This window comes from Motacilla alba, chromosome Z (assembly GCF_015832195.1).
Source record: "Motacilla alba alba isolate MOTALB_02 chromosome Z, Motacilla_alba_V1.0_pri, whole genome shotgun sequence".
NCBI classification, from domain to species: Eukaryota; Metazoa; Chordata; class Aves; order Passeriformes; family Motacillidae; genus Motacilla; species Motacilla alba.
Genome location: NC_052046.1, coordinates 9,117,783 through 9,144,214, shown reverse-complemented (window position 1 = coordinate 9,144,214; position 26,432 = coordinate 9,117,783). Strand labels below are relative to the sequence as shown.

General features: G+C 41.4%; 1 protein-coding gene across 15 annotated transcripts in view; it reads right to left on the bottom strand.

Annotated features, from left to right (window-relative positions):
• The window catches only part of UNC13B (unc-13 homolog B), a 207,563-nt gene that overhangs the window by 104,430 nt on the left and 76,701 nt on the right, over window positions 1-26,432 (bottom strand). For all 15 annotated transcript variants that reach the window (XM_038125517.1, XM_038125512.1, XM_038125516.1 and 12 more), the window contains 2 exons: window positions 24,569-24,895; window positions 22,558-22,648 (listed from right to left, as the gene is read on the bottom strand). In XM_038125517.1, coding sequence (XP_037981445.1) covers window positions 22,558-22,648; window positions 24,569-24,895 — 418 coding nt within the window. The remainder of the gene's footprint in view (window positions 1-22,557; window positions 22,649-24,568; window positions 24,896-26,432) is intronic.

Genomic DNA, 26,432 nt, shown 5'->3' with positions numbered 1-26,432 from the left:
CTTCTGTTGCAAAACAGCATAAAATTAAACCAATGTAATGGAAGAGTATCACTGTGTAGTAGATCGAGGAGACAGCACTTCCTGCCTTAAGTCCTTAATACCCTCTAACAAATTTAGGGGACTCCCCAGAAGCTAAGTGTGTCTCAGCTTTCTGGAAAATGGGGACTAATGTCTGTCATCCAGACAGCATCCCTTCTGTGAGCACAGATGGAGTGGGACTGAGACATCCAGACTTTAGGTCCAGCTGCCTTGGGAACCCCTGGAGGGCATCTCAGCACCAGGCAGCTCTTCCATTCCTCAGTGCCTCAATGTGCTCATTCCCTCTGCATCCTTCTATCCCAGCTTTTCCTGCAGGCTGGAGGCAGCAGTGCCTGGCACAGCAATGCATCGCCTGCAGTAACAAATGAGGTCTGTCACCACCTGGCAGCCAGGAAAAGGCGGCATCCGGAGACAGAAATAGGGGCTGTCCCCAAGCACAGAGGGAGGCACAGGCTGCAAGCTGCCGACCATGGCAGTGCAAAGGCTCATGCCTGGTGAGCAGCAAGCTAACTCTGAGGCACCCACCTAGTTCTGAGACAACCCTCTGCTGAGGAAAAAGCAAAAGGGATAACTGACTACTGAAAACAGATATCACAGCTGCTTCTGTCTACCTTATGTAAGTTACTTCACTACTTTCCAGCAAATACAAAACCTGAGCAGCAGCTATCAGAAGTTTAAGAGCAAATGGGGAAATAGTTAAGTTCAGCAGTGCCCTGAACTGAGTAGTTCCAAAGCACAGGGGTTTTCTACACAGCTGAATCAATCAGTAGATGGCTTGCCCATGACAACCTAAAGCATTAATTGTTCCTTAAAACAGATTTATCCCAAATGAGTATCCTAAGAACAAAGCACTATATTGAACACATGGGGCTGGATCAAGGAGCAACTTCTTGTTTAAAGGAAAAAGCTCCAAGAACTGAAACAAAATTATCAGGGCATGCTGACAAGTTGGCTGGCCATGGGATGAACACTCTAGAAATGTCTGTCAGACTTTGGGGAAAGGTTTCTGATTATTCAGCTACCTCTAACCAGAAAGAAAACAGACAACACTGACAGTACAAACACAGTACCTCTGGCTTAAATAAGGTTTGCACATGCTGTTATGAATATACTGAATGATGCTAAAAGCTCTGCCTAGACTAACAAAAACAGAACATGTTGTGCCTCTCCTCTACTTGCAATCCAACTTACAGCCTAATGCTGAACTACTGCTGGACCAACAGTGTGAATGCTCCAAGTCCTGCATTTCTGGCAAGAGCCACCTTGAAGCACTCATCAGTACGGATTTTCTCAAAAGTCTGATGACTCACTGATGATTTTTGGAGCTGGTTTTCCAGGTGACAGTGTCTCAGCTCACAGGAACATTCAGGCAGGGGAGAAACAGGCAGAAATCACCAGTACAGGGTGATGAATTAGGAGACCCTACTTCTGTTGCCAGGGCAAAGAAAGCACAGTCCTGGTACAGACTGGTTCAACACAATCTTACTCACTGATTCTGACCTGTTCTGCACTCCCTTAGGACAGACACTTGGCAGTGTTCAGCCAGGCTGGATGAAGGTACCATACGCAGCAAATGGAATAATTAGGGTTTTACAGCTCATGATATTAAAACATAGCACGTGGCAACTAAAATCCTCCTGGGCTAAAACTGCAGCTTTACTTCTATAAGCTCTCTCCTTTTCATCTCAGGGACTGAGGACCTTAGCATTCTGTATTAAGTCTTCAAGTTTATCCCCGAAAGGCTTGCTCCATTAGCAAAAGAAACCTACCCATAAAAATGGAATGAAAACTGAAAAGATATTTGAAAACAGTCACACCATCTGCTCTGATTCATGAGCTTGTACAGCATCCTCATCGCTCCTGCATGCCAGTCATTCCATTTCATCAACTCACAAGCTTCTCAGCACAAGAAATCAGGCCAATGACAAATACTCTGTGTTAAAAAAACCCCCGTTCTTAAGTGACATTTAAGTAAGAATCAAACTAGTAATTTATTACTTCAAGTTATTTGTTTCTCAAATGATCAAATTTAAATTATCCCCAAGCTCCTTTCCCTTTAACTGTTCTTCCCATAGTGATTTCGATGTCAAATTCCAGCTGAGATACAAACCCTCCTTACAGAGAAGTATGAGAAGTAAACAGACACAACCTCAATTCTACCAGTCATAAGAAATCTACAATTAGTGTCTAATGGGTGAAAACAAAAACTAAGAAATAGAGCATACAAATGAACAAACTAAGTGTAAATTGTTTTACAAAGCACATTTTAAAATCCAGTCAGCTTCCAATGGAGCTATTGCATTGCTAAAGTAAACACACACACATGCACACAGAGAGCTCACTCTAAAAATAAAGAGCAATTCTCCTTGGTTGCTGCCTACTTGCAGTTTATACCCAGGCACTTCATTTGCTCCAATCTTTCACTTACCTTGCTGCTTCAAAATAAAACAAAAGATTAAAATGTAAAGGAAATGTATAGAATTAATAGAAAACTACAGAATACAACAGCTTGCGCTCATAGAAAATACAAGTCCTGAAGGATTCCTAATGTTGTTAAAGGTTCACCGAATAATGAACTTTCACTATGGAGATTATCAACATATTGTTGGTGTCCCATCTGAGGTATCAGGGAAAGCAACGTTAAAGGCACCGAGAGTTTCCTGTTCCACAGCAGCACTAGGATGAGAAATCACATAAAGTTGAAGGCATGTTGAAGGGAATAAAAAATGCAAACAGCTACTAAAAAATCCAAAAAGCAAAAACCAGCAGAAGCTAATGACTGCAAAAGCTAAGAATGTAGAAATCCTTTTGGTTTCCAGGAGCATCCCTCAACAGAAATTCTTTAGTTCCCCACCACAGTGCATCTTTTCCCTTTCTCAGGCTGTACCAAGTACAGTTAAAACTTCATCCTTCTCTTCAGATGTGACTCAACAGAAAATATTGTACTTCAGAGGCAGAGAGAAAGCTGTGCAGCTACTTTACTCCTCCTCGTCAGCTGCCTACTGCCTAGCTCCTCACACACGCAGCCTCCCCGCTTCACTCCTCGCCTCAAAATGATTCTCCACTTTATTATCCATTCAGAAGGAAATACGAACTGATGGAGCCAATCTGACTAAAGACAAAACGCACTCCTTTGGCATTACGAGAGCAGGCAGCGCAGCGCAGCAAGCAGATCTCTGCTGGAAAAGCGCTCTGGCATCCAGCGGGACTGTGGAGAAGGGGGGCTGGGGGAAAAAGCCCAGGACTCAACATAATTAACCAGCTCCAAGAAGATTTTTTGCCCAGCTCTGAGATGGAGGTTTATTTTTATCTCTCCTGTTCACCCCCTGACTAACCCACAAGATTCAGCTATGCCCTTGCTGAAATGAATCCAGTTTCCAAGGAAGACTAGTACCAGCTCTGCTACAAGTGTGGGGGATTGAACACCCGTTGATCTCTCATTTCCCAAAAATAAAAGTCACATTGTTACATAAAAGAATGACTGCAGAAGTGTTGTGCACAGAATCAGATCCACTCACGTTGTACTGACACTTCTCTCCTGGGAGTGAGCAGCAGCAGGCACTCATCCTGCAAGAAGTGCCTGAATTAAAGGCACCATTCATCTGCCCCACAACCTGATCCAGAGGCATCCAACAAACTGCCACTGAGAAAACCTTGCTGGCCAGTTGATCCAAGTTCACATCCCCCTTTTCACAAATGCTCCCTTTATCCTCTCCCCCCTCTTCGTGCACCCAACAAAAACACCCACCTCCTTCCCAAATACTGTTTCTCTGCCTCTAGCATCAAAGGCACTGTGTGAGTGCTGGTGTTGCTCAAGAACAACTCACTGCATCTTTCAGAACGGTGTCTTTTCACAGTGTGGGGTGGGATTTTGAAGAGGCCTATATGACTTAGCTGTGGAAATGCCACTATCCTCCCATCTGTTCAAATACCTCCTACCTCCTCGTGAGCCAGCCTTGCTGTGAATGATACTTCCCCTTCAATATCTTACCTACACCAATATCAAGTTTTATTCACCACTTCTTCCACAAGCATCACTGTGCTCCACCCCGTCGTGCCCTCACCAGGGGCAGTGCAATGTCCAATGCAGGAGAATATCCAATGCAGTGGATATTATCCTGGCACTTTCAACCCTCTGCTCCCACAGCTCCATCCCAGCACCTTGCTGTAGTGCCAGCTGGTAACAGCCAGGCTGGTGTCCCAGCTCATTTGTTTGTTTTGGGTAACAAGTTTCACATATGGACTAATGTCACAGTTCACAACACTTTGTCTCAGCAGCATCACTGGTGTACTGCATCCCTGTTCTTCCCGTGTGCAGCCACAGCATTGCCCCTTTCTGCCAGGCACAGAAATCATGCCACCAACCTCCTTTCAGATCCTGTGAAAGGCTGATGTTCCTCATGGTCACTCACATCCTCCATTTCCCTGGACACGCTCTCATTTTTGCTCTTTCCCTTGCTGCAGGGCAGGGAGTATAGGTCAGATTTTGAAAAGTGATTTAGCTTTAAAGGATTTTAAGAGTCTGACCCTGAGCATCTCATTATATGTTTGCATTCTGCCAGGAAAGCAGGGTTCCTGCCCAACTGAGAGCACTGAGTCCAACTGCAATAGGAATGATTCTACTAAACATAGCAATTATAGCCCTTGAGCTCAGAGTCGAAGCTCTGCATCAAAATCATCCACATAAGGATGAAGACTGCCCAGCTGAGAAAATAAAATGCAATCCAGGATTTGAACAGCACTTAGAATCTTCAAAGCTCTGCCTATGAGTAAGATAAGAAAGATCTTGAGAGAGGTCACCTACATAGCAATAGTTTAAAAATAAAATAGTGGGTATCCATCACACACTTTTTTGTTTACATTAACACTCTACAGCACCTGAAGTGTCCACTAGACAGACTCAGAGGCTTTTAAACACCTTACTCTTTCCAAGGATCCTACTACAAGTGGAGCCAAATCATCTTGCCATCACTGCCTCAGTCCTTCCCATTTTTTCGTTCCTTGGTCTATGCCCATCCCTGAAGCAATCAGTACCAGATAGTAACACATCAGAGTCAAAAATGTACCAGAGTCAAACACAATGCTCCAGCCACAGTTCCTGAGACACAAAGAGTCCATGCAAATTTCCAAACACTGACACATAAAATACCAATATTCCCATGGCTGTTTTACAGGAACAGGAGAGAAAAACACATGGAAAAGCGAGCAAGTCTCAGCAGACAGAACCAGAGGACATTACTGAGGTCATAAAGGAGGTCATGAGCAATGAAGTGCTGGGAAATGCCACTGCCCTTACAGCTCACAATGTGGCAAAAAAAGATAAAAAACCAGGTGCCCTCAGAAAAAAAGGAAGATGACACCTTTCAAATATTTAGAACCTCTTACCTAACGCACAGGATATTGAGACAGACTCTGTTTGTCAGAGATTTTTTTCTGAAATAATTAAGATAATTTAATGAGTAAAATAGGCATGACTTGCACATAAAAAAGTCTATGAGAAAGTGTATGCTTTACCTTAAGGCTCAGAGCACTGAGTTATTTGCTTTCTACTAGAGAAATAAACTTCCACTTAAAAATTTAAATACTTCTTACTGCAATTTTTTAATTCACCAACAGATTTTAATTTTAGGTTGAGCCAGCAGGGAATTATTAAAACTGATAAAGCCTGGCTTAGCTATATAGGCCAAATGCTTTGATGTCTGCGAGGTATACGTTACTCTTTCTTCTTTTTTAATCCTCATTATCTATTTCATTTCAACTTCCTGTAAAGTACTGAATTACTGATAAACTTGTAAAAAGTAAGCAATTCCTTCATGAGCACGAGTGGATTAACCAAAGGAAAATGAGCACTCTTCAAGCACAGGTCCTGCTCCTCCCTCTCACACACTTAGGCCCCTTCTCCCTGCAGCAAGACAAGCAAGAACATTTCCACTTGGTCTGGGGCAAGTAGGAAAAATAAGTGGCTATGGAAATTAGAGGATAAACACATTACACAGAGAGATGAAACAATGAAACAAGGTGGGGGAAGTCAAGACAGAAAAGTCAATGGAGAAAGGCTTGTCTACAACTGCAGGGAAAAATGCCCAACTCACTCTCATATTTAATTCATCTCACAAAGGCCTTGGACATCTCTGAGCCAAGAGCTCTCTAAAACAAATTTTTTATTTCACTGGGAAAATATAGGAACCATCTGTCCCAGGTGACACTGCCTGCTGCATCTCCCTAAAGACAGAATTCTCAGTAAGGCAGCCTAAGTTCAGTGGTGCACTAGACCTCACAAGCTCAAATACACAGAGTAAAGTTTATCAATTCATTCAGCAGTGAAAACATGCTATTTATTATCTTCTTCAAAGGCACAAGAAGATTAAATCAACCAGCAGTCTAAAGACGAAGTGTTAATGAAAAAGCAGTGACCTCCTGCTGTTTGGCAGCTGTCCTAAATGAATACCAGCTCTGAGGAACTGTGCTCACAACCCAAGCAGTGCTGCTGAGACAGAGCCTGGAATTGATGAGACTGTGTATTCTCAGGCATTTCAAACTGCCCTGTCAATGATGCTGCTGTCATTACAGCAGCTCCAGAACACATTCATGAAACATATACTTAAGATGTTGCTGTCAGATGACAGAACAAATTTAATCAAGTGCCATTCACAGCACTAATGGCTTTCTTTCCCCTCTAGGAAAGGCTAAAGCAAGGGCAACATACAAACTTGGAAGGGAAGAAAGGCACAGGTACCTCACACAGCACCTTGAGCACCATGGAAACTGATAATGGTCTGAAATTACATTGAAAGAGTTAAAGAAAATGAAGGAGATAATCTTCCCCAAAGTTTCCAGCGTTCTCACCCTTTGAAAAGTTTATTTTTTCCTCTCATACAAGCTGAATTATTTTCTTTATAGAGAGACAATGAGAATGGTACTAGCTCATTGAAAAAAATGCCACAGATTAGAGGCATGAGGACTTTTTATGTTCCAAAGACAGGCAACCTCAACTCATTTGTCGTGAATGGCTGAGACCAAGCCACTGGCTGACTCATCTCTACAGCAAAGACATTTACCCTCCATATGTTAACATCATCTGATGGTAAGGGCATCTTCTGAACCCTGAGATATCAACATATCTGAACAAATAGAACCAAAGAGTTTAACATACCTGAGAATGAAGAGTATTTCCAAGGCCAAGAATATAACAAGATTCAAAGAGTTGGATTTTTGTGAGGTTAATGCAAAAAGGAATTAACACAGCACTAATAGTTTTTAAAAGCCACAAACTTTACACCTTCACAGTTTAGGCCAATCTTTATCAGTCAGAGAGTAATCAGAGACCTTTGAATTGCCTGCAATGCATTCTCCCATCTCTGTCCCTCTGTGGCTGCTGCTACCACACCACTCAAAAAACTCCTCCAGAGGCTGAACAGATCTAGTGTCACATGAGAAGTCTTAAGGTGCGAGGTCCTTAAGAGTATCAGTCATAAAGTCAGAAACCCTCACATTACCATCCTCTATTTAATTTGTTTACAGCCATCATTGTTACTCACAATGGCAATGCCTTTCCTCAGACATGTGACGCAGCGTTTAAATGCAAGTGCTAAACTTGCTCGCCCCTTTCTTGTCTTGATGAGGATGTTTGCACTTTTGATTTTGGGATACAAAAAAAATCCAAAACACTACCAGCTCTGTACACTTCACAGAAAAGGCTATTTTATTCCTCATTCAGTAGGCTCCAACCACTCTGAGGCATGAACAAGCCTTGGCTCCCAGACACCACGCTCCCTTCAGAAGCTGTCGCCAACACAATGCCAACCCCACTTGTCACAGCCCACACCAGCCTTCAAAATCAGGGTGATGAGACTTTAAAAGCAGAGCTGTCTCAGGTGACAGGCTGTGGGAAGCATGTTGACTCCTTGTGCCCAAGCAAAGACAAACATAAAACCTTCTTTACATACTCCTGAAAACATCAGGACAACCACAAAGCCCTTGTCCTGGGTTTTGGCTGCCCATCTGAAAATACCGAAGCCATCCTCTAGCTGAATGATCATTCTCTACTTTTAATTATGAAGTACATTTAGAAGATGGACTCTTGAAAAAATGATGGTGCCTTCTGCAACTCAGATGACTTGAAAACTTTTAACCAGCTGGATGCCCCCATTCTGAAAACAGCTATTACCAACTATTATGCTGGTTTTAGACTGGAGTCAGCTTAAGTACTTTAAGTCAACAGGCAGCATGGAAGCATTTACAGCAGAGAAAACTCTCCCTCTGCTGCCTCCTCCTTCAAATTACATGTCTCTCCCTCCTAACAGCATCCAAAATGTAAGGACTTGATATCTCACGAAATTGGAAAATTACAATCAATGCGTTAATTGCACGTCTAATTAAATAATCAGCATCCCTAAAATGCAAAGGCATCTGGGCACAGACATGTGCTGTGTGTAGAAAAACCTGTAATTATACTCTCAGTTGGAGATGTAATTGCTTTTTAGATCAAGAAACCTGGGAATGAAAGGTTGCAGATTATATGAAATGTAGACCTCAAGCAGACATAACAGCTTTCCAACATGAACTTGAGGCAAGCACAAGGGAAGTAAACTATTCAGCATTTCTACTGAAAATACAGAAAAAGAAATAACAGACTTAACTTGCAGCAGTGAAAAGCTAGGTTAGACACCTGGAAAAGCTTTTAATCAGCAGTGAGCATAGATTATCAAGGGAGGCTAAAAAATCTCTTTCCCAGAAGGTTTTAACAAGTGGAAGTGCACACATTTTTAAGGGATGATTTTGAAGAAGATAGATCGTCTAGTTAATCTCTTCACATCTCAGTTTTATTGCTCTTTATCCTTCAGAGCCTATCTCACGTAGGAAACTACATGGTAACACATATGGCTAAGAGGAAAGAGGGTACATTACTCCCCACAGGTGGTCTGTGGGACAACCCTGCTTCCCACAACACAACAACTTAGTTCACACACTGCAGAGCCCATTTTTCCTACCTGAGCTTGACAGTGGGAACACGGAAATTGCCTCTCACAAAACTGTCCATGCACTCTGCAAGGTCAGTGCAACACACAGTGATTTGGCTGAAGGTAGTAAGTGCCGGGATCCTACAAGGTAGCATTCTATATGAACTTCCACAATTCTTTTCTCTAGTTGAAGGTAAACCCTCTCTCTTAGCTAGAATAGGGTGTCCTTCTGCTCACTGAACAAGAAACTATTTAACATTGTTTCCTTGGTGTTATTCAAAGCAGGACGGCATTCTTTATTCATTATATCACAGCCAGACCCTACCATTACAGTTACACCACCATTACATGCAGTGAGATAAGGGGCACTCTTCATCATATTACTAAAGTAATTCAAGCTTAATTGGTGTTTTGACAGCATACCTGTGAAGTTAAAAAGTCCCCACTACAACTGAAGTACAAGGGCAGTATCAGGTCAAGAGCTTCTTCTCTGAACACTCATCTTAAGACAACAAACCCCAGATTTCTCAAAGTAATTAAGTTGGGAGCGTATCAAGCACTAAAAGTCCAGCTTTTCAGCTACTTCACTTACTGCTCTGATAACTCATTTCCAGAATCTTAAATCAAATAACCAGAAATCAATTCATGGATCTGAGAGAGTGGAAATGGAAAAATAATTTCAAAAGCCACAGTGGATTGCCCAGCATCATGTAATAACATGGCAGGGGAGTAACAACTAAAAATCCTACAAAGAAATGTCCAGCTACAGGTTGTGTCCACCTACAGGTCTGCTAACAGGTTGTGTCCTCTATCAGCACTTTCCTTCTCATTGCTACATATGCCCCAGCTTTCAAAAAGTAGGGAGAAAACATTGTTTACTATCCCACCTTCACCTTTATGTCTCCTGGCTTAAGTAATACACTTTTCTCTTGGTAGGGATAATTTTGTGTATTTATAGTCCCTGCAGAAGGCAGCAGTTGATTAATGAACCCGAATGTCCCACAAACACTTGCTGCAAACCCCACACAAGCCTCTGCCAGTCTCTGAGGACACCATTAACACAGACACTGAACAAGAAAAAAAGAACTGCCACATCAGGGGTCTGACAAAGCCAACTCCAGCAACCACCCCCATATTAATAAACTCAGACACACTTTTCACACTGCCAGTAAAGGCACTTGACAGGCTCACACTGGGCCTGAATTAAGGGGCTCTGGAAATTCAGTCAGCCTGCTCAGCTAACTGGGAGGGGAGGAGGAAGAAATTTATTGCAAAAAATTAAAAATGCCTAGACTAAGAAAGCCTCTGCAAGAGGATGAAAACTGCACTACATACCAGGCTTTGATAACATAGTTGACCTGAGTCAAGTCACTGAGAGGCCAATTAGCCCCTTTGGCAAAAGTCTGTGATGAGAGGGGCAAGCACAGCTGGACCAAAGCACACACTCAAACACTGAGCAGGGATGATGGGGTTATTCCTGTATCTGCTGCCACTGTTCAGTGCTCCAGGTCACAGAAACCATTCCACCCTCCCAGATAAATGGGCGTAGAGGCCAGATTAAAAAGGGATCATTCTGGCAGCTGTAAACTGTTGTATATTAACAAGCTATTACTGCTGCAAGCTAAAAACAGAGTGATATAATTTGGAGGAGTAACATATATCCAAGTCACAAAACAGGAAGGAGAGTTGTACTTGCTTTAAATTGAGTTCCTTAAATTAGGCATAACAAAATTCAGAGTGAATACACCAACCAATCCATAGGTATTTGTGTAGACAAAACTGGATCCCATTACATGAGATACCATAAAAAAAATTGCATGATTTCAATCTGTTGCACTAACATAATACACTGAGTAAAAATAGAAAAATATAAATAAAGTGCATTAAAATTTAGCACTCTCAGTTTCTCAATAACAGTTTCTCAAAAATGTGTTTGCTATCTTAAAATACAAGGTGAATATTGACTCATTAACAAAAATAAAACCCAGATGGAGACATGGTTAAAATAAACTGATCTTTCACATAAAGCAATTTCTATTTGTATTTCAAATACTCTTGTACGCAACAACCAAAAGTATTAACCAAAGTGAGGCTAAATGAATTGAGTCTTGAACTGATTTATCTAAATTTGCTTCTAGATGGACAGCTCTATTATATCCTTTTAAGTGCATGTCCCTTATTTTGTCTCTACTGCTTTTCAAGGTCTCCTATAAAATAATTTTCAAGTGCTAGCTTTTAAAAAACTTTTAATGACTACGAATTCAATTGCAATTTACTGCCTAAATAAGACATTGAAATCCCATGGGGAATTCCTAAAATCTGATTTAAGAACAAACCTGTTTACAAACGATACCATATTTTCTGAACTATCACCACTTGAACATTTGTCAGAAAACAAAATTGTATCTGTGACAGGTTCATTACCAGGCATGAGTCACTAAGAACACCCATTCTTCAATAAACCCCTCACACAGTCTAGCATCCTAATATCTGCTGTGCACCTGTATGGGAAAGCTACCACTCAAGAAGGGCTGCAACATTATTTTCGCAATTTCAGTTCAGTGAGAGCTTCTAAGTAGCAAATACCTCTCCTACACACCTCTGGTTGTGTTTGGAAACCCACAGGGTCCTGCAATGTGGCAGCTTGACAGCAAAGGCAGTCAGGTGGGTAGAGTGAACACAGGGAGGCCACAGTATGAGGAACAGTAACGGAGGCTGTGGTTCCACAGACATTTCTGACAGCCTACTTAGAGGCTGTCTGGATGATGAAGTCCCGATTCTTTGCTCCCACAGGCAACTGTCATATAATAGCATTCATAAAAAGACCTGTTTTTAGATTAATTGGAAAGGGCAAAGAAACCAATTTGGAAGCTGTTCACTAACAATTAATAAAATCACTGTCTGATTTCTAGCCTGGTTTTGTTCTTATGCCATTCTGTTCTTGTGCTAACATTAACCTTTCACTTAAATAGCTGCAAACTTGCCAATATTTACTCCCATGCCCTATTAGTACATGGCATCAACATCTGCTCTCAGCTTCCAGTCTACTAAGCTGGGCCATACTTGTTTGGTCTCATCTCACACAACCTCAGCACCTTCCCACCCTGGGCTGCCTTGATGTCCCCTCTCCGACTTGTACTCGCTGATGTCTGCAACAGTCCCCATTTTCTCCAAATCACTTGACCTGATTCCTACATGTCATATTAGAAATATTATAGAAATACAGGCGGAAGAGACCTATTGCCTACCTTGCTTGTCACAGTGTAGCATGGAGCATAAAGTAATTAATTTTAGTAATTTCCCATTTGCCAGGAAAGGCTTTCTTTTTGTAACTATTTCTACAGCCCTACTAGTGAGGGCAGACTAAATGAATTCACAGTTATTCAGAAGAGCCCTTCCCTCTCTTACTGATCCAATGCATAGGCACAGCTTAAACAGGATACTCCTGTTTTGAGCACATACCCCCATAGTCCAGAGGGCAGCACCACTGCTCACCTGCTACTACATCATCCTGCAAACCTGAAAGCAAAAGCCACCCAGTCAGCAAGAGACTCCCTGCCTAGAACACCCCATTAAACTGGCACTCAGATTTACCTCAGTTCTTCCAGCATCTGGTACCTGCACACTTGAGCAACAGATGAGAATCTCAAGCTACATCTGGGATTTCACCCCAGCTTTATGCCTAAATTATCTTTAGTTTTACAGCACACAAAGGATAGAGCTGTCAACAACCTCAGGAAATTCCTCCTGCAGAACAGATATTGATACACTGATGTTCTCAAGTGCCTTTCAGCAGAGGAGGTGTGTTATAAACCCAACTCAGAGACTGCCAGGAAAGGCTGCAGGCCTTTTCCTACAGATTCAAAAACTGAGGAAAGGAAGAACTGGTCCCACCTTTACCACCTCCAGATTTCAAATGAAACCAACAGGGAACCACTGAAAAGCCCTTTTGAAAGTGTCAGTCATTAACCATCAAAGCAATAGAAATGAACACACAGTTTGACCCAAATGCAGCTCATCTAATCAGTCCTCCACAATGTCACAAAACTATCCAGACTAAATATGAGCAGACAGCAAGACAGTATGTGTGTGTCTATCAGATGGCTTAAAAATCCCATCTGAATGCCAGGAAATTAGTCTGGATGCAAAGAAAGTTCTTATTAGCTCAGTAAGGGTTAACTCAGTAAGAACTACATCCTAATAGGCAGCATTCATTTCCTGCATCACAAGACCTGCTCGAATTCTATGCAGAAAATATAAATGCTACTCTGTTTCTAGCTGACACACCTGAGCAATGGGATGCCACCCAGAGGGACCCAGACAAGCTCGAAGCCCATGGAAGCATCATGAGGTTTAACAAGGCCAGGTGCTGGTGCTGCAGCTGGGCTGGGACAACCCCTGGTACCAGCACAGGCTGGGCATGAACAGCCCCAGAGCAGCCCTGCCCAGAAGGGCTTGGGGGTGCTGTGGGTGAGAGGCTGCACATGGCCCGGCCATGGCACTCACAGCCCAGAGAGCCAAACGTGTCCTGGGCTGCATCCAGAGCCCCGTGGGCAGCAGGGGAGGGAGGGGATTCTGCCCCTCTGCTCTGCTCTGCTGAGACCCACCTGGAGCACTGCACCCAGCCCTGGGCTCCCAGCACGGGAGGGACAGGGACCTGCTGGAGTGAGCCCAGAGGAGGGCACTGACAATGATCAGAGGGCTGGGTCATGGCTGAGAGAGCCAGGATTGTGCAGCCCGGAAAAGATAAAGGTCCAGGGTGAACTGATTGTGGCCTTCCCAGTACCTGAAGGAAGCCCACAAGGAAGATGGAGAAGGACTATTCACAAGTGACAAGACAAAGGAAAATGGTTTCAAGCTGAAAGAGAGTAGGTTAATGTTAGTTATTAGGAAGAAGTTCTTTACTGTGAGGATGGTGAGGCACTGGCACAGGGTGTCCAGAGAAGCTGAGGATGCCTCATCCTTGGCAGTGTTCATGGTCAGGTTGGACAGGGCTTTGAGCAACCTGGTTAAGTGGAAGGGGTCCCTGGCCATGGCAGGGGCGTTGGAATTAGATCATCTTTAAGGTCCCTTCCAATGACAGCCATCTTATGATTCTATGATTTGATTTTACATGCTATGTAGCACCATGCAGAACTGGAGTACTGATCTCTTCAGGCATTCTATTATTCAATATTAGCAGCTTTTTGACCTCTGAACACCACTTTTACAATGGAAGGGGAGGGGAACAAAGCAATAACCTTACTTCAATCTGGATGCACAGTACTGGAACACTTCAGTTACACAATCTGCATACATGACTCCAAAAATTGGCTCAGAAGCATGCAAGGCAACCCTGCCCTACATCTAAACAAGTTGTGTAACAACACAGCTCGCAAAACAAGAAACAACAGAGAGAAAAGCAATACTAAAAGCAAAAATTGTAAAGTCCTAGCCCCTTTCTTCTGACCTCCTGGCCTTTCCTAAGAAGTTATGTTATTATTCACTGCTTTTGTTAACATAGCACGAATAGTTATTGCTTCATTTATGACGCTCTCAGCCAGTGCTGGTTAGCTCATCTTTTCAGCTCTTGTGCTTTGTAAGCTGAAGCCCACTGCTATCTCTCTGGTGCAGCATTTCTTGTACAGATTGCTTCAGTAATACACAGAACTGGGAAATATCCCCTCCTCCCACACAGAACCTTAAAAATAAAGAGTGTGAAGTCTGGCTCTCCCAACAGTCAATGCTATTTTTAAAGGTTGCGTATGTGGCAGGTAGGAGTCCCCACACCCACCTCTCCCATTGCACCCCTATTTTGAGCAGAAGCAACTGGCTTACTCCAGTGTCAGATGAAACACTCACAATTTTTCCTGATAAGCACAGGCATGAGTGTCATGTCGAGGTGATCAGGACACCACAAGTTTCTGTGCCCCATTCCAAATCAGACACAACCTCTATCACCAGAGCACGCTGGTGTAAATCTGTTCATCATTATATCCACAAAAAAAGGTGCAAAGGGGGGAGTTTTGCATAAGGTGGCAATGATTGTCTCAGCTCCATTTCTAGTGCTGTTCTACGGCCTTTAGAGGACTCGGTTCACTCTTCATACAGATCTGGGTTTCATTTTTACTGAAAGATTCACCACTGCAGCAGGTCCTGAGAAAAGACAATCCCTTGGTCAAGAAGGTTTTTGGAAGAGTCTTGGTACAAATGTGAATGCAAGCTGGGCAGCATCAGACAAGAGAAAAGAGCTTACTCTAGTTTATCTCAGTTCAGAGGGATGAGCTATGTGCACTCAGACAGCTCCTTCAGCCTGCCACACTCGGGTCATTTCTGGACATAACCACCACAGAAACTGCTGTGACCCAATAGCCTGTGAGAAATGTTGGTGGAGAAAAAAGGGAGAAATCATGGATACACAGTCTTACCAAGACTCTAGGAGTTGCACAAGACAAAGGTCATCTATCCACATCGCCAGTGCACTGCTGCCACCCACATCTTGCTCTCTGATCAGCAGAGATATACTTGCATGGAGAGGAATAAAAGTGACTAAGATAGCTTTTCCTTCAGAAAACACCAACTTGTCACAATCAAAACTTGCTTTACAGGACCATAATGAATTTGAATGAGAATATTTCTCTGGTCTAAGATGTCCAAAGAGTTGAGGGAGTGCAGAGAAGAGTCGTTCCCTGAAGAAGTGTTACATCTTAGCAGTCAATGCACCTTTCTAAACCATGGCAAACCTAGGTCAAAATCTCAGTGTCACCCAGTATTTAGACCAGGAACAAGAGTCCTATTCCTCCCTTATTCTAGACATAACTACCTTAAGAAAATTAATAGGTATAATGACAGTCCATTTGCAATCAGAGCTGTCATTATGACCTTAGAGAAGCACACAGTTCAGCAAATTGGATTACCTGAACATAATGTGCAGTACTGCCACAAAGAAAGAGATGCACCTGATTGTGGAACACACCATGTTTGTAAACTATATCCCAGATGTTGCACAAACACCTTTTCTTTCTTTTTAAGGAAATAAATGGAAGAAACTTCAGAAGAAAAGCAAACTAATCTTGAATTCCCATTTAAAGGCTTCAAATCAATTTTGACTTACACATATGTGCAGTTTACAACGCAGGTCTAGAGAAGCAAAGTCCCCTGCATTCGTTTGGGGTTTTTTCTAAACAGCAAAAAGAAGATATTGAGAAAGCTGAAGGGGACTGATGCTCAGCGTGGTAGGGGATACAGATCATCAACACCAAAACTGGGTTTTAGCAGAGATGAGTGTCAATATATTGATATGTTTGGAGAAGCTTGCAGAAAGAGCAACTTTCTCCGAGCTGCTGTGGTCATCATGGAAAACACTGCACATTGCTTCACAAGAGACCATTTCTCTTAACTACTCTAAAAGGAGAAAGGGTGTTGATCTTTTTCACTGGAGGTAAGGTTATCAAACAGCTGCTCAAAAATCACAACAGCAGCTAATGACAGCACAACACTATTTTCTGGTGTGTGCATACAAATAATTATCACTTTGCTCTAACGTTCATTGTAAAGCACATGAAAAAATTGTATTATTCTCTATAGATTCTTAGGGAATCTCAAAAAGGATAAATAAAAATGGCTTCTATTCCAAACAGATGTGAATATGTATTTTATTTAAGACATTTGGAGAAGAAAGCAGCTTTCCCTCATTTGAGCACAGCCTGTCAGCTGAATCGTTCCTGACAGAGAGGCAACAACAGACATAAATTGTTCAAACACCAGGGAATCACCCAACACTAAAAGCTGCCTCGGGAAAGGCACAAGGGGCTTTGGAGAGTCTCACAAGACTTGCCAGCCTGCAAACTCAGATGCAACAGAGAGAACCAAGATTATGGCTGAGGAGACAGTCCCCAGTACTTTTGTATTTGAATGCTTTCCAAATACCTATTGCTGTGCAATCCCTAAGAGATCTAAAAGCTGCATTTTCAGAAAGGATTTGACTACTGTAGCCACCTAACAGCAGACAGTCTGTAGTAGTGCTGGCAGCAACCCTCAGATCATGCTTGACCAGCAGCATCTCCACCTGAGGGCAGAAGCAGAAAATTCACGACCACAAGAATGTTCTACAGATCCCCACCAATACCAATCCCTAGAACGTTTGATCAGGAATGCTGGTATTTTGGTGGAAGTTAAGATAACCTCCACAGATCATTAGATAGAAAAGAAGGGAGGTATTTAACTGGAGATGTACTTTTTCTGCTTGAAGAGAAGTGTCTAGTAACTCTCTGTTAGAGTCACAGTGCTTCAGTTTGCTTCTTTGCCACTGTGTGGGAGGCTTTGAAAATGCAGAGCTTACTCATCTTCACGGGACTGATAAAGAGACACCTAGGCAACAAAGCTTAAAGGAAATAAAATGCCAAAAGTAAATTATTGCATGGACTGCAAGATCCATGAGAGGTAGAAAGGGACAGCTTCCAGTCTTTTGCTGACTGGTTCAAAACAGTTTGTTCTCCACAGGTGCACAATACCTGGTTTTACAGATCAGAATGCCTGGGTTCACATGTAGAGGTTGATTTCACACAGGGACAGGCAGATAACTTACAATCAAAGTTGCAACCAAAACTGGCACCAAACTCTGCTGGTCTCACCACGACTTTAAATCCAGCAAGAACGCCTTACGGCATCCCACTGTTGCTTATGAAGGGAATAGCGGTGCTTTGCACCAACAGCTTGCTTTCTCAAAATCAAAATAGGGCTTCACACTACAAAATCACCAACACATCAACCTCCCAGGACCGGGCTTTTAAAACTGATACTCATGGTTCTTAAATGGTTCTCATGGTTCTTAAATATTTGCAGGTGCTTGATCAGAGGTGAAGCTATAGACCATGAGAAAATCAGACTAAGGATATGACTGGGTACCTGCAACACTAAAGGAAAACCCTCTTTAGTCCCTGCTACTGCAAGTGATCTTCATATTCCAGAAAACTTCTCTCATGAACTACATCTGCCATCTCAGTTTGTGACCTGATTATGTATTAGTCAAGAAGAACAGACTATTGACATTTAACAGGGAAAGACAAAGGTTAAATCAAAATAATTGGTATAAAATGGCATTATTTAAAAAAGGAGGAAACACTGTTCCTGTTACTTTGGTTTTGAAACAAAAACAAGTCAATTGATGTATTTAATATGCTGACATAAGAGAGGAAAATTATGCATAAGACTTTTTCCCCCCTCAACAAATTCAATGTAAGTGCAGAAAGTCCCAGATCCCATACCCACTTCTAATATTTAAATATACTTTAAAGAGTTGGTAAGAGAGGTAATTTGATGATTTAACTGAATTTTTGCTCTTCTTTGGTCTGCCAATTCTTCTGTTATACAAAAGTCAGATTCAAATTTGTATAATTTTACAAGTCACATAGCTGTGTCCCTAGCTGGAGGCTATTTCAGTTACTGAGGGCTGCAAGTTGAAGATGCAATAGCTACGTGTTTGTTCTTCTTCTGGAAAAGAAGCTCCCACTGAGGGACTGCAGCAGATGAACTATCAATTAATCCCTCTTTGTAGTTGAAGTTCTAAGTGTGAAGGTGAGGATTACTGAGTCATTCCTTGCAGGGCTGAAAACCCTAGTTGATTCTAGCATAATTAAAGTTTCCTCTTCACAAAGAAAAAGAACAAGAAAAACAGCAGAAGTGAAGAACAAAACGTACGTGCATGCTACAACAAAGCTTTTTAAACATGCACAGTAACAAATTCCTGTGCCATTTTGTAACTGTCAAGTCTTAATTAAAATACTACATTTCTCTGACTCATGGTCAGAATGTAGGATGCATGTACATTATTCACATGAATATTAATCTTTTCCCAGGTAGGAGGCTGAATTGCTCAGGGGATTTATAATCACATCACGTATGGCAACTTCTTGGGTGTCTTTCTTTTTTGGACTTTTTCTGTATTCTTTCAAATTTCAGTCAGATCATTAATAATTAAGGGTTGCAAGAATCATTTCATTAGTCTTTGTGATAGGAGTCCAGCCCTCCAGGTCTATGAGGTGGAGTTCTATGTGTGTTCATGAAATGTTACGGCACACGGAGAAAGAGGAACACAGAAATGTCCTCGAGACATCCCTTCCAACACTTGGGACGTAACCACCTGCTCTGAAGTCCTGGAACAAACAAGGACAGTCCTCTTGAAAGCTCTTAGGTAATGACAGAAGATGGAAAGATGTTAATACAGTGACCAGAGAAACGAGACATGATCTTTTCTAGCTACCAAGAGAATCACCTGCTTAGACTATCACCACAGGGGCCTTTAAAATCCTGATCCTCATCTGAAAGTCTGTCTTTGCATAATTGACTTTCAAACAAAATCTATGGGAAAACTGATGACTCAAGTTGCAGAGAAAACAACTAGCAGAGATGCTCCTCTAGATTTGAGCATAAGTGCAAAGAGAAATGAGGATGCAAATGCATCTGAGGAAACTGTGAGAGTTGTCCTGATACCTGAGAAGGAAAGGAATTAGACAAGCCAAAAAATGCTATGTGATTCAAGAACACAAACTAATAAAAACTGAGTGTCTAGAGCTCAAGAGAAAGAGGCTTAAAGGACCAGGGAGTTCAGAAGCTGTTAACAAGCTAATGAAACAGCATCACTGGACAAAAATGAGAACTTGCCCCAGTGCAGAAACCTCCTGCCTTCTCGGAGGGCTTGAACTCTCTTCCTGAGGAAGTTTCTAAGGACAAAAATGATTGCACAGGAAAGGAATCAACAGGCTGAAGCACAAAATTAAACATCTAGCAATGAACACACAATATCACAAATAAAGGATAGATGCCATTCACAGGTGGCATTAAGAAGGCTGGAAATTTCATGCCTTAATTGCTTCAGGTCTTCAGTGAAAGGGACAAGCGCAGCCAGGCAGCTGACAGAATTAATACTGGCTTGTTGGGGGGGGTGGTTTAAAGGAAAAAGGTTTAGAAAGTTATTAAAAAGAGGTTGCAGTAAAGAAAAAAAAAAAAGAAAGAAATAACCACTTTATCTAACTGTTTAGTCAGATGGCTCTGATAAACATTTACCCTCAGGTTCCAGGTCGCAACACTGATAATTACTAAGCACTAAGAACTTGAGAAACAGGCAACACACTTGAGGATTTGAAAAAGACAATGCAAGTATTTATGCTTAAAATATAATAAGAGAAAGCCTTGTATAATTATAAAAGCACTAACTTCACACACACACACACACTCCAGTTCCCTGGGGACTGAAGACTGAAACAAATAATCAAATTATTTGCAAATCTTCTAGAACATGAAAAGGAGAGAAATAACTGTGAGCATGGTTTCATCAAGGGTAGAACTGTGTCAAATGCATTTAACTTCCTTCTACGACAAGCGAAATTATTCTAAGGGGTAGAGAGAGAATAATAGAACCTTTATACCATGTGATCTGGATGAAGCTGCTAAAATAGATGCAAACATACTGGTAAAAAATTGATAATCATGGTAGCCAAATTCAAAGAATGTATCAAGCAAGATCCCTCAGGAAACTCTGGTAGCACACAGACCATCAGCTTTAGTTTTGTCACAGACAACCTGAATGATTTGTTCATGTAAACGGTAAGGAAGAGACAGACAACAAAGTGCTTACAAAAAAAAAAAAAAACACCAAAAAACAACTTCTGTAAGGACAAGTGCAAAGCCATATTCAGCTGTAATCGAACACAAAGACAGACTATGCAACAAGAGACAAAACCCTTTTTCAGAAGGAACCTCAGCTATGGAGAGTGTAAAAGGCTAACTATGCATCAGTGATAGCCTGTGATAAAAAAAGCACCATCACAGCAGGACAGCCAGCATATCTTGGAATATCAGGACCACAGGCAGGAGAACAAAGTCTTGGTTGCTCTGTAGTGCACATCAGCAGGCTCACAGCTGGATTTCTACATTCAGCTTTGGACACTGCACTTCAGGGAAAACAAAGAAATGAGTAGGAGAGAGAATTAAAAAAAAAAGCCAGGCTGATGGAAAAGTGCTTAAAAATCCTGGTAAGAAAAGACTAAAAGAGAAAGGGTCATCTAGTTAACACCAGAAGAGCAAGTGGGGCTTTGTCGTGTTTTTGCAGTAGCCCTTTACTATTCCAGTATTCCTTGTCCTAATCATGAGACATAGATTTATATGGAACAAGAGAGACCTAGAGCAGACGTAAGGAAAAGTCTTTGGACAGAAAAGGCAGCTAAGCCCCAGAGCAGGCTCAAAGAAAGCTCCAATTCCTACGTTTTTTGGTTTAAGGGAGATTTTGATCAATAGCTGTCAGCAGTGGTCAAGGCAAAGCAAATAATGATATTTTACTATCAAAACCAAACTACTGTTTCAGTAACAAGCATCTCAAAGCATGTTATCCTTCCAATTTAGCAGAATCACAAAACAATGCTGAACAACCTTACGGCCCTTCTACTCTCTCAGAAAAAGAGAGAGATCCATAGATAGGTGGTGTTGAATCTCTTGTCCCTTGTTTGTGCACTTGTTTTCCATATGGCACAGAATTAAATTGTTTTGTTTGCATACTCTACAAAATCATAGAAGAAGCTCATTTCTTCTTAAATACTAGTGGTGTTCTTCATTGCCCATGTCATACTGAGAGTTTTGATCCAAATCCTCCCTACACAGAAGTGAAGCCATTGTTAGATGAAAAAGCATTTACAGTCCAGATAAGACAAGAGAAAATCTGTTTTGCCTCCCAAGATGCAAAGCAACAAAAATCAGTTCTTGAAAATTTGCAAAAAACCACAAGAGAAAGTCCTGATTGTGACAGATACTGTAAAATCTCTTATAAAAACAAAACAAGTAATCTCTAGAAGAAAGTAGTATTTCTAAGTGAAATATATTAACTCTGCACTTGGACTAGCAGGCAAAATCTAAGGAACATGAACACCATATGTTATCATTCTGTGGGCATATAGATGGATAAAATCATAAGAATTTTTTTTAAATCCAACTTTTTTGGTTCTTAAACAGTGTTTTCTAAAACAAGAGTGTTTATACTGTTATAGAAAATGTCACAACCTTTTCCTTTTGACTTCCCAAATCAAGACTATTTATTTTTAAATCTTACTTTCATGAGATGGAAATACCAAGACTTACTATACACCCACTTTCAATAAGTATATATAAAAATATTTGATGCAAAGTTTCCCAAGGAACATTTTCACACGACAAATAATACAGATAACTCCTACTAAACCAACAAGCTATCCTCAAGTTGCCTTGAGAAAAAGTCATCATTTCAAAAAATTCAGAATAAACCACTTAAGACCTAGTCACCATTATTATTATTTACAAATTCAGAGCTAATTTCTCAGCTTCTGCATATTTTCTGATAATCACCTCTAGTTCCACACAATGATGTTAAAAATGTCTGGTAGAATCAGAGAGCTCTAAAACCATTACAACATGCTGCAGTCCTACACAATGCATTCGATACAATTTTTGTCTGCAAAACATCAAAACTGTAAGAGGTGCCTTAAAATGAAGAAGAAGTGAAACCTTGAGCCACAGCAACTCAGAAAAGGAGAAAAGCAATACTCCATCCTACCTGTTGAAGCTGCAGTCGGACTTTGCTAATAGCTCTAATCCAACGGGCTCTTGCTGGAGGAAACGGTGGTGGCTCGATGTCACCCTGGTAGCTTGAAAGCAAGAAACAGGAAATCACTACGTGAAAGATGCTTACCTGCAGCATTAAAGACTCAACCACATAGTGGTTGGTTGGTTGGTTACAGCTTCAGCTCTGAAGGAACCAAAAGCTCCAGTCAGCACAGACATGCATGTGCTCTGGGAAGTGAGCAGCTAAAGGAGAGATTTCCTTAAACTCAGGAGCCACCTTGGGAACTGATGAGCTGAAAGATCTGATCTGTACACAATCCAAACCCAGGAGGAAGATGATGTTTGTGCAAATATGGAGAAAGCAGTCAATGACACTGGATCAAGCCAATGCAACACAATGATATCATAATTACAAACATAAAGAGGTGGATGGAAGATTTTATACCCCCATGCCTGCTGCAGTTTTCTTCTAGCCACTGCCCCTTCTTACTCCTCCTGCTACAAATTTACAGCCCCTCTTTATTGGAAACACTGGCAACAGGGCTCAGCCCTGAGTTTTCCCTGTGCATTGAACCTCTGTCACTCCACTCTTTCCTACAGCTTTTCAAGAGGACAGGCAGATCTGTCACCAACGCTTCACCTCAGTGCCCCACAGCACATCTTGCAGTCCCCAAGCTTGTGATACCTTGGGCCTTTGGTTGTATTCCTGCTTTTGTATGTTGCTGAGGTGTAAATCACAAAAAAAAACACCTCCTGCTTGCAAAGCACCCACCCCACAGTGCTGACTGTATAAAACAACCCCATAGATGAGACCAAAACACATCCATGCTACAGGTCTAGCTCAGGTGCAGCTCTAGGGATCAACACCCCTCTGAGTGTTCCAGGACTACTCCATGGAGACAGGAGAGCACTGCCAGAGGGTGGAGAGAAAGGAGCCAGTGAGGCAGGAGCATCCAAGTTAGATGCCTAAATTAGCCTGAAATAGACTATGTGAATAACCTTTTCTGTGAACAAATATAGGCCAGCCATTCTGGGACAAGACTCCTGCTGCTCTGTAAGGAAAAGAGGAAAGTGAATCAGAGTTTAAAAACAGTTTAACACTTCTCTCGTCTTGTTTTCCTCTTTTCATCTTTAGTGTAAGGCTTGCCTACACATGAACTCCTGTAGTTAATTCTATCATCCAAGCACAGTGACACCAGCTGTACCCTCCAAAGGATACAGACAGGCAGACATCTTCCCATGGATCTAACTGAGTCAGATTTAAAAAAAAAATCCCTCATACTTACGAAAGTAAAACCACATCCAGGGGCTGCAGTGACTTGATTACCTCAAGGAAAAATGTCACTCCCAAATTTAAGTAGTGAAATTTGAAATTTCTGTAAAACCTGTGCAAAACCCAGTAGTCTACTCGCCCAAACTTAGATGAAATACTTTTGAAGTCTGTTTTCAATACTGTTGACAGCTTGGAAAGCCAAAGTACAAGGACAAGAAAAGCTCCCACAGTGAGTCAGACCAACATGTCTATTCATGCTGTAATTCTCTACAACCTACAACTACATAAACACTAACTCTAATGGTGGTAGTCTACAAGAATGGAACTAGTGAAGCTCTAACCATGAAAACATGTAGTTCTTGGCTGTTCAAGCATAAGCTTGATCCCACATGAGCAATGGAAGCAGCTATTTTGGGGCCAGAGTATGTTCATCAAACCAGAAACAGAAAATCCAGCAAATGAGCTCCACAGCGGTGTTGCTCTTAACACACACATAAAAACCACAGTTTTAGCAAATGTTCCTCTTTGTACACAAGGCAAACATAGCTTCAGCTTAGCCAATGTCCCATAAGTAACGGGTCCTTTACAACAGATGTTTCACAGATCAGCAACATCAACTCAGTTGTCAGAAAGGGCCACAAGAACACGCACATAATTTGCCCTGGGAAAGAGCAAATAGAAGAATCCTCTTTGAATTAGCTGAAAATAAACTGGTAATAGCTTCACCTACCTCATTTGGACTCCTGTATCAACATCCTTGGGCTTCTCAAGTTCCAGAGGTAACACAGCTGCAGAATGGTCTGCAGGCTTTTCCTCCGTTTTGCAGACCTTCTCCTCCTCTCCTTTGCCATGAGGCTCCTCTTGCTCCTTGAGCCACGCCTGACCATCCTTCTGGTAGCTGCTTGAACTGTGGTAAGAGTGATTTGACTGCCTTTCCTGGTGATCATCCTCCTGCTCAGAGCCGTGGGCACTTTCATGGGAATGTTCCAGCTCACTGAGGTGAGAGCTTTCCTGGCTGACATTGCAAGAGGAGCCATATCTACTACTGCCAGCAGGACTATGGGAGAGTAAGAAAGACCATCAGAAAAAACAGTGGCTTGGAAAAACACAAAACAACCTGCACATGGTAAAAAACTGAGCAGTACGCTAAATATTACTGAAAAGGCATGCTATGAAGTCATACTTAACTATTATATTTTTATGATTATTATGTAAATATAGATTTGTGAACCTTAAAAGTTTGGTAGGCAGTAGAAATACTTCATACACAATCTATCAGCATATGGACCATATATACTTCTTTTGTATATATAAATATATATATACATATACATACATGCATATATATATATATATACACACACACACACACATAATTACAAACTGCAGTGAAGATATTCTAATAACCAAACAGGAATAAGAATGGAAACACAGCAATTCAGCGTGAAAGCATTTCTGTCTGCTGCAGTTTTGCCGCAGTTGGGGTTTTTATCACATCTATTTAAGGTGACTGTTGTTAAAAAATAAAGTTAACTTCACTTTTATGTATTAAAAGTTTATGATAAAATATGTTGCAGTCAAGATTAAGACTGTCAAGACCTTCAACTTACAGCCTTTTACAGAAGTGGAAAAATTTTTCAAAGAAAAGCCACACATAGGGGTGTGACCTCTGTGATTCAAGACACCACTTTCAGGACTGAATTCCTAGAATCCTCAAACAAAATACAGCAGATGGAGATTTCTCATGCAAACAGGAAAACTATGGCCAAGAATTAAGCAGCACTGATATTTTTCTCTTGCAGTCTTGGAAGAATTTGGAGCCAGGAAATTCTATGAGTGCAGAGTTGCAACTGTATGATCAGAGGAACAAGTCTCACTTACACTACACAACATTATATAGATACTTAAAATTAAAGTGTAGCAGGCCTCTGTTTCGATTTTAAAGGGCAACTGTAACTTAGCACATGCACAGGACTCAACACACTCCTGAAATACAGATACCTTCCTCTAGGGACTGAGGAAGGTATTTAACTGCATTAAATAAATTTTGCACCAATTTTAGGAAGACCAAGCATTAGAATATCTTCACTGATATTTCTGAAAGTGTTTTAATATATTCAGCAATATGAAGTGAACCTAAGTAGTTCTATAATGTATCAGCAGTAAGTCAAATTTCTCCCTAAAATTTAAAACGTTTACCTTGCATTTTGAGAACAAAATGTTCCTCCCTACCAATACATTCTTACTGTTACTTTTTTTCTTAGCAAATACAATATTATTATCACTAAACAAGAAAGCAAAGTGAATTGTATGCAGCAGAATTAATACACAAAGACTGTAACTTCTGAAAGGCTAATGAAATTAGCACTAAGAATATCTTGTTCAGTGGGACACATAAGAACATGAGAAATTCAATTACACTTAGAGAGAAGGAGCGGAAAAAGGAGAGAAATGGTCTAAAGGCTTGTACATAACTAGTGACTGCAGTTTGCCATATTGTCTGTGAGAGCCACCAGAGATATCACAAGCACTGCAACAGGGAGGGGACCGGGACTGAGCTACAAACATCAGACACCAAGGCCACTCTCTACTGC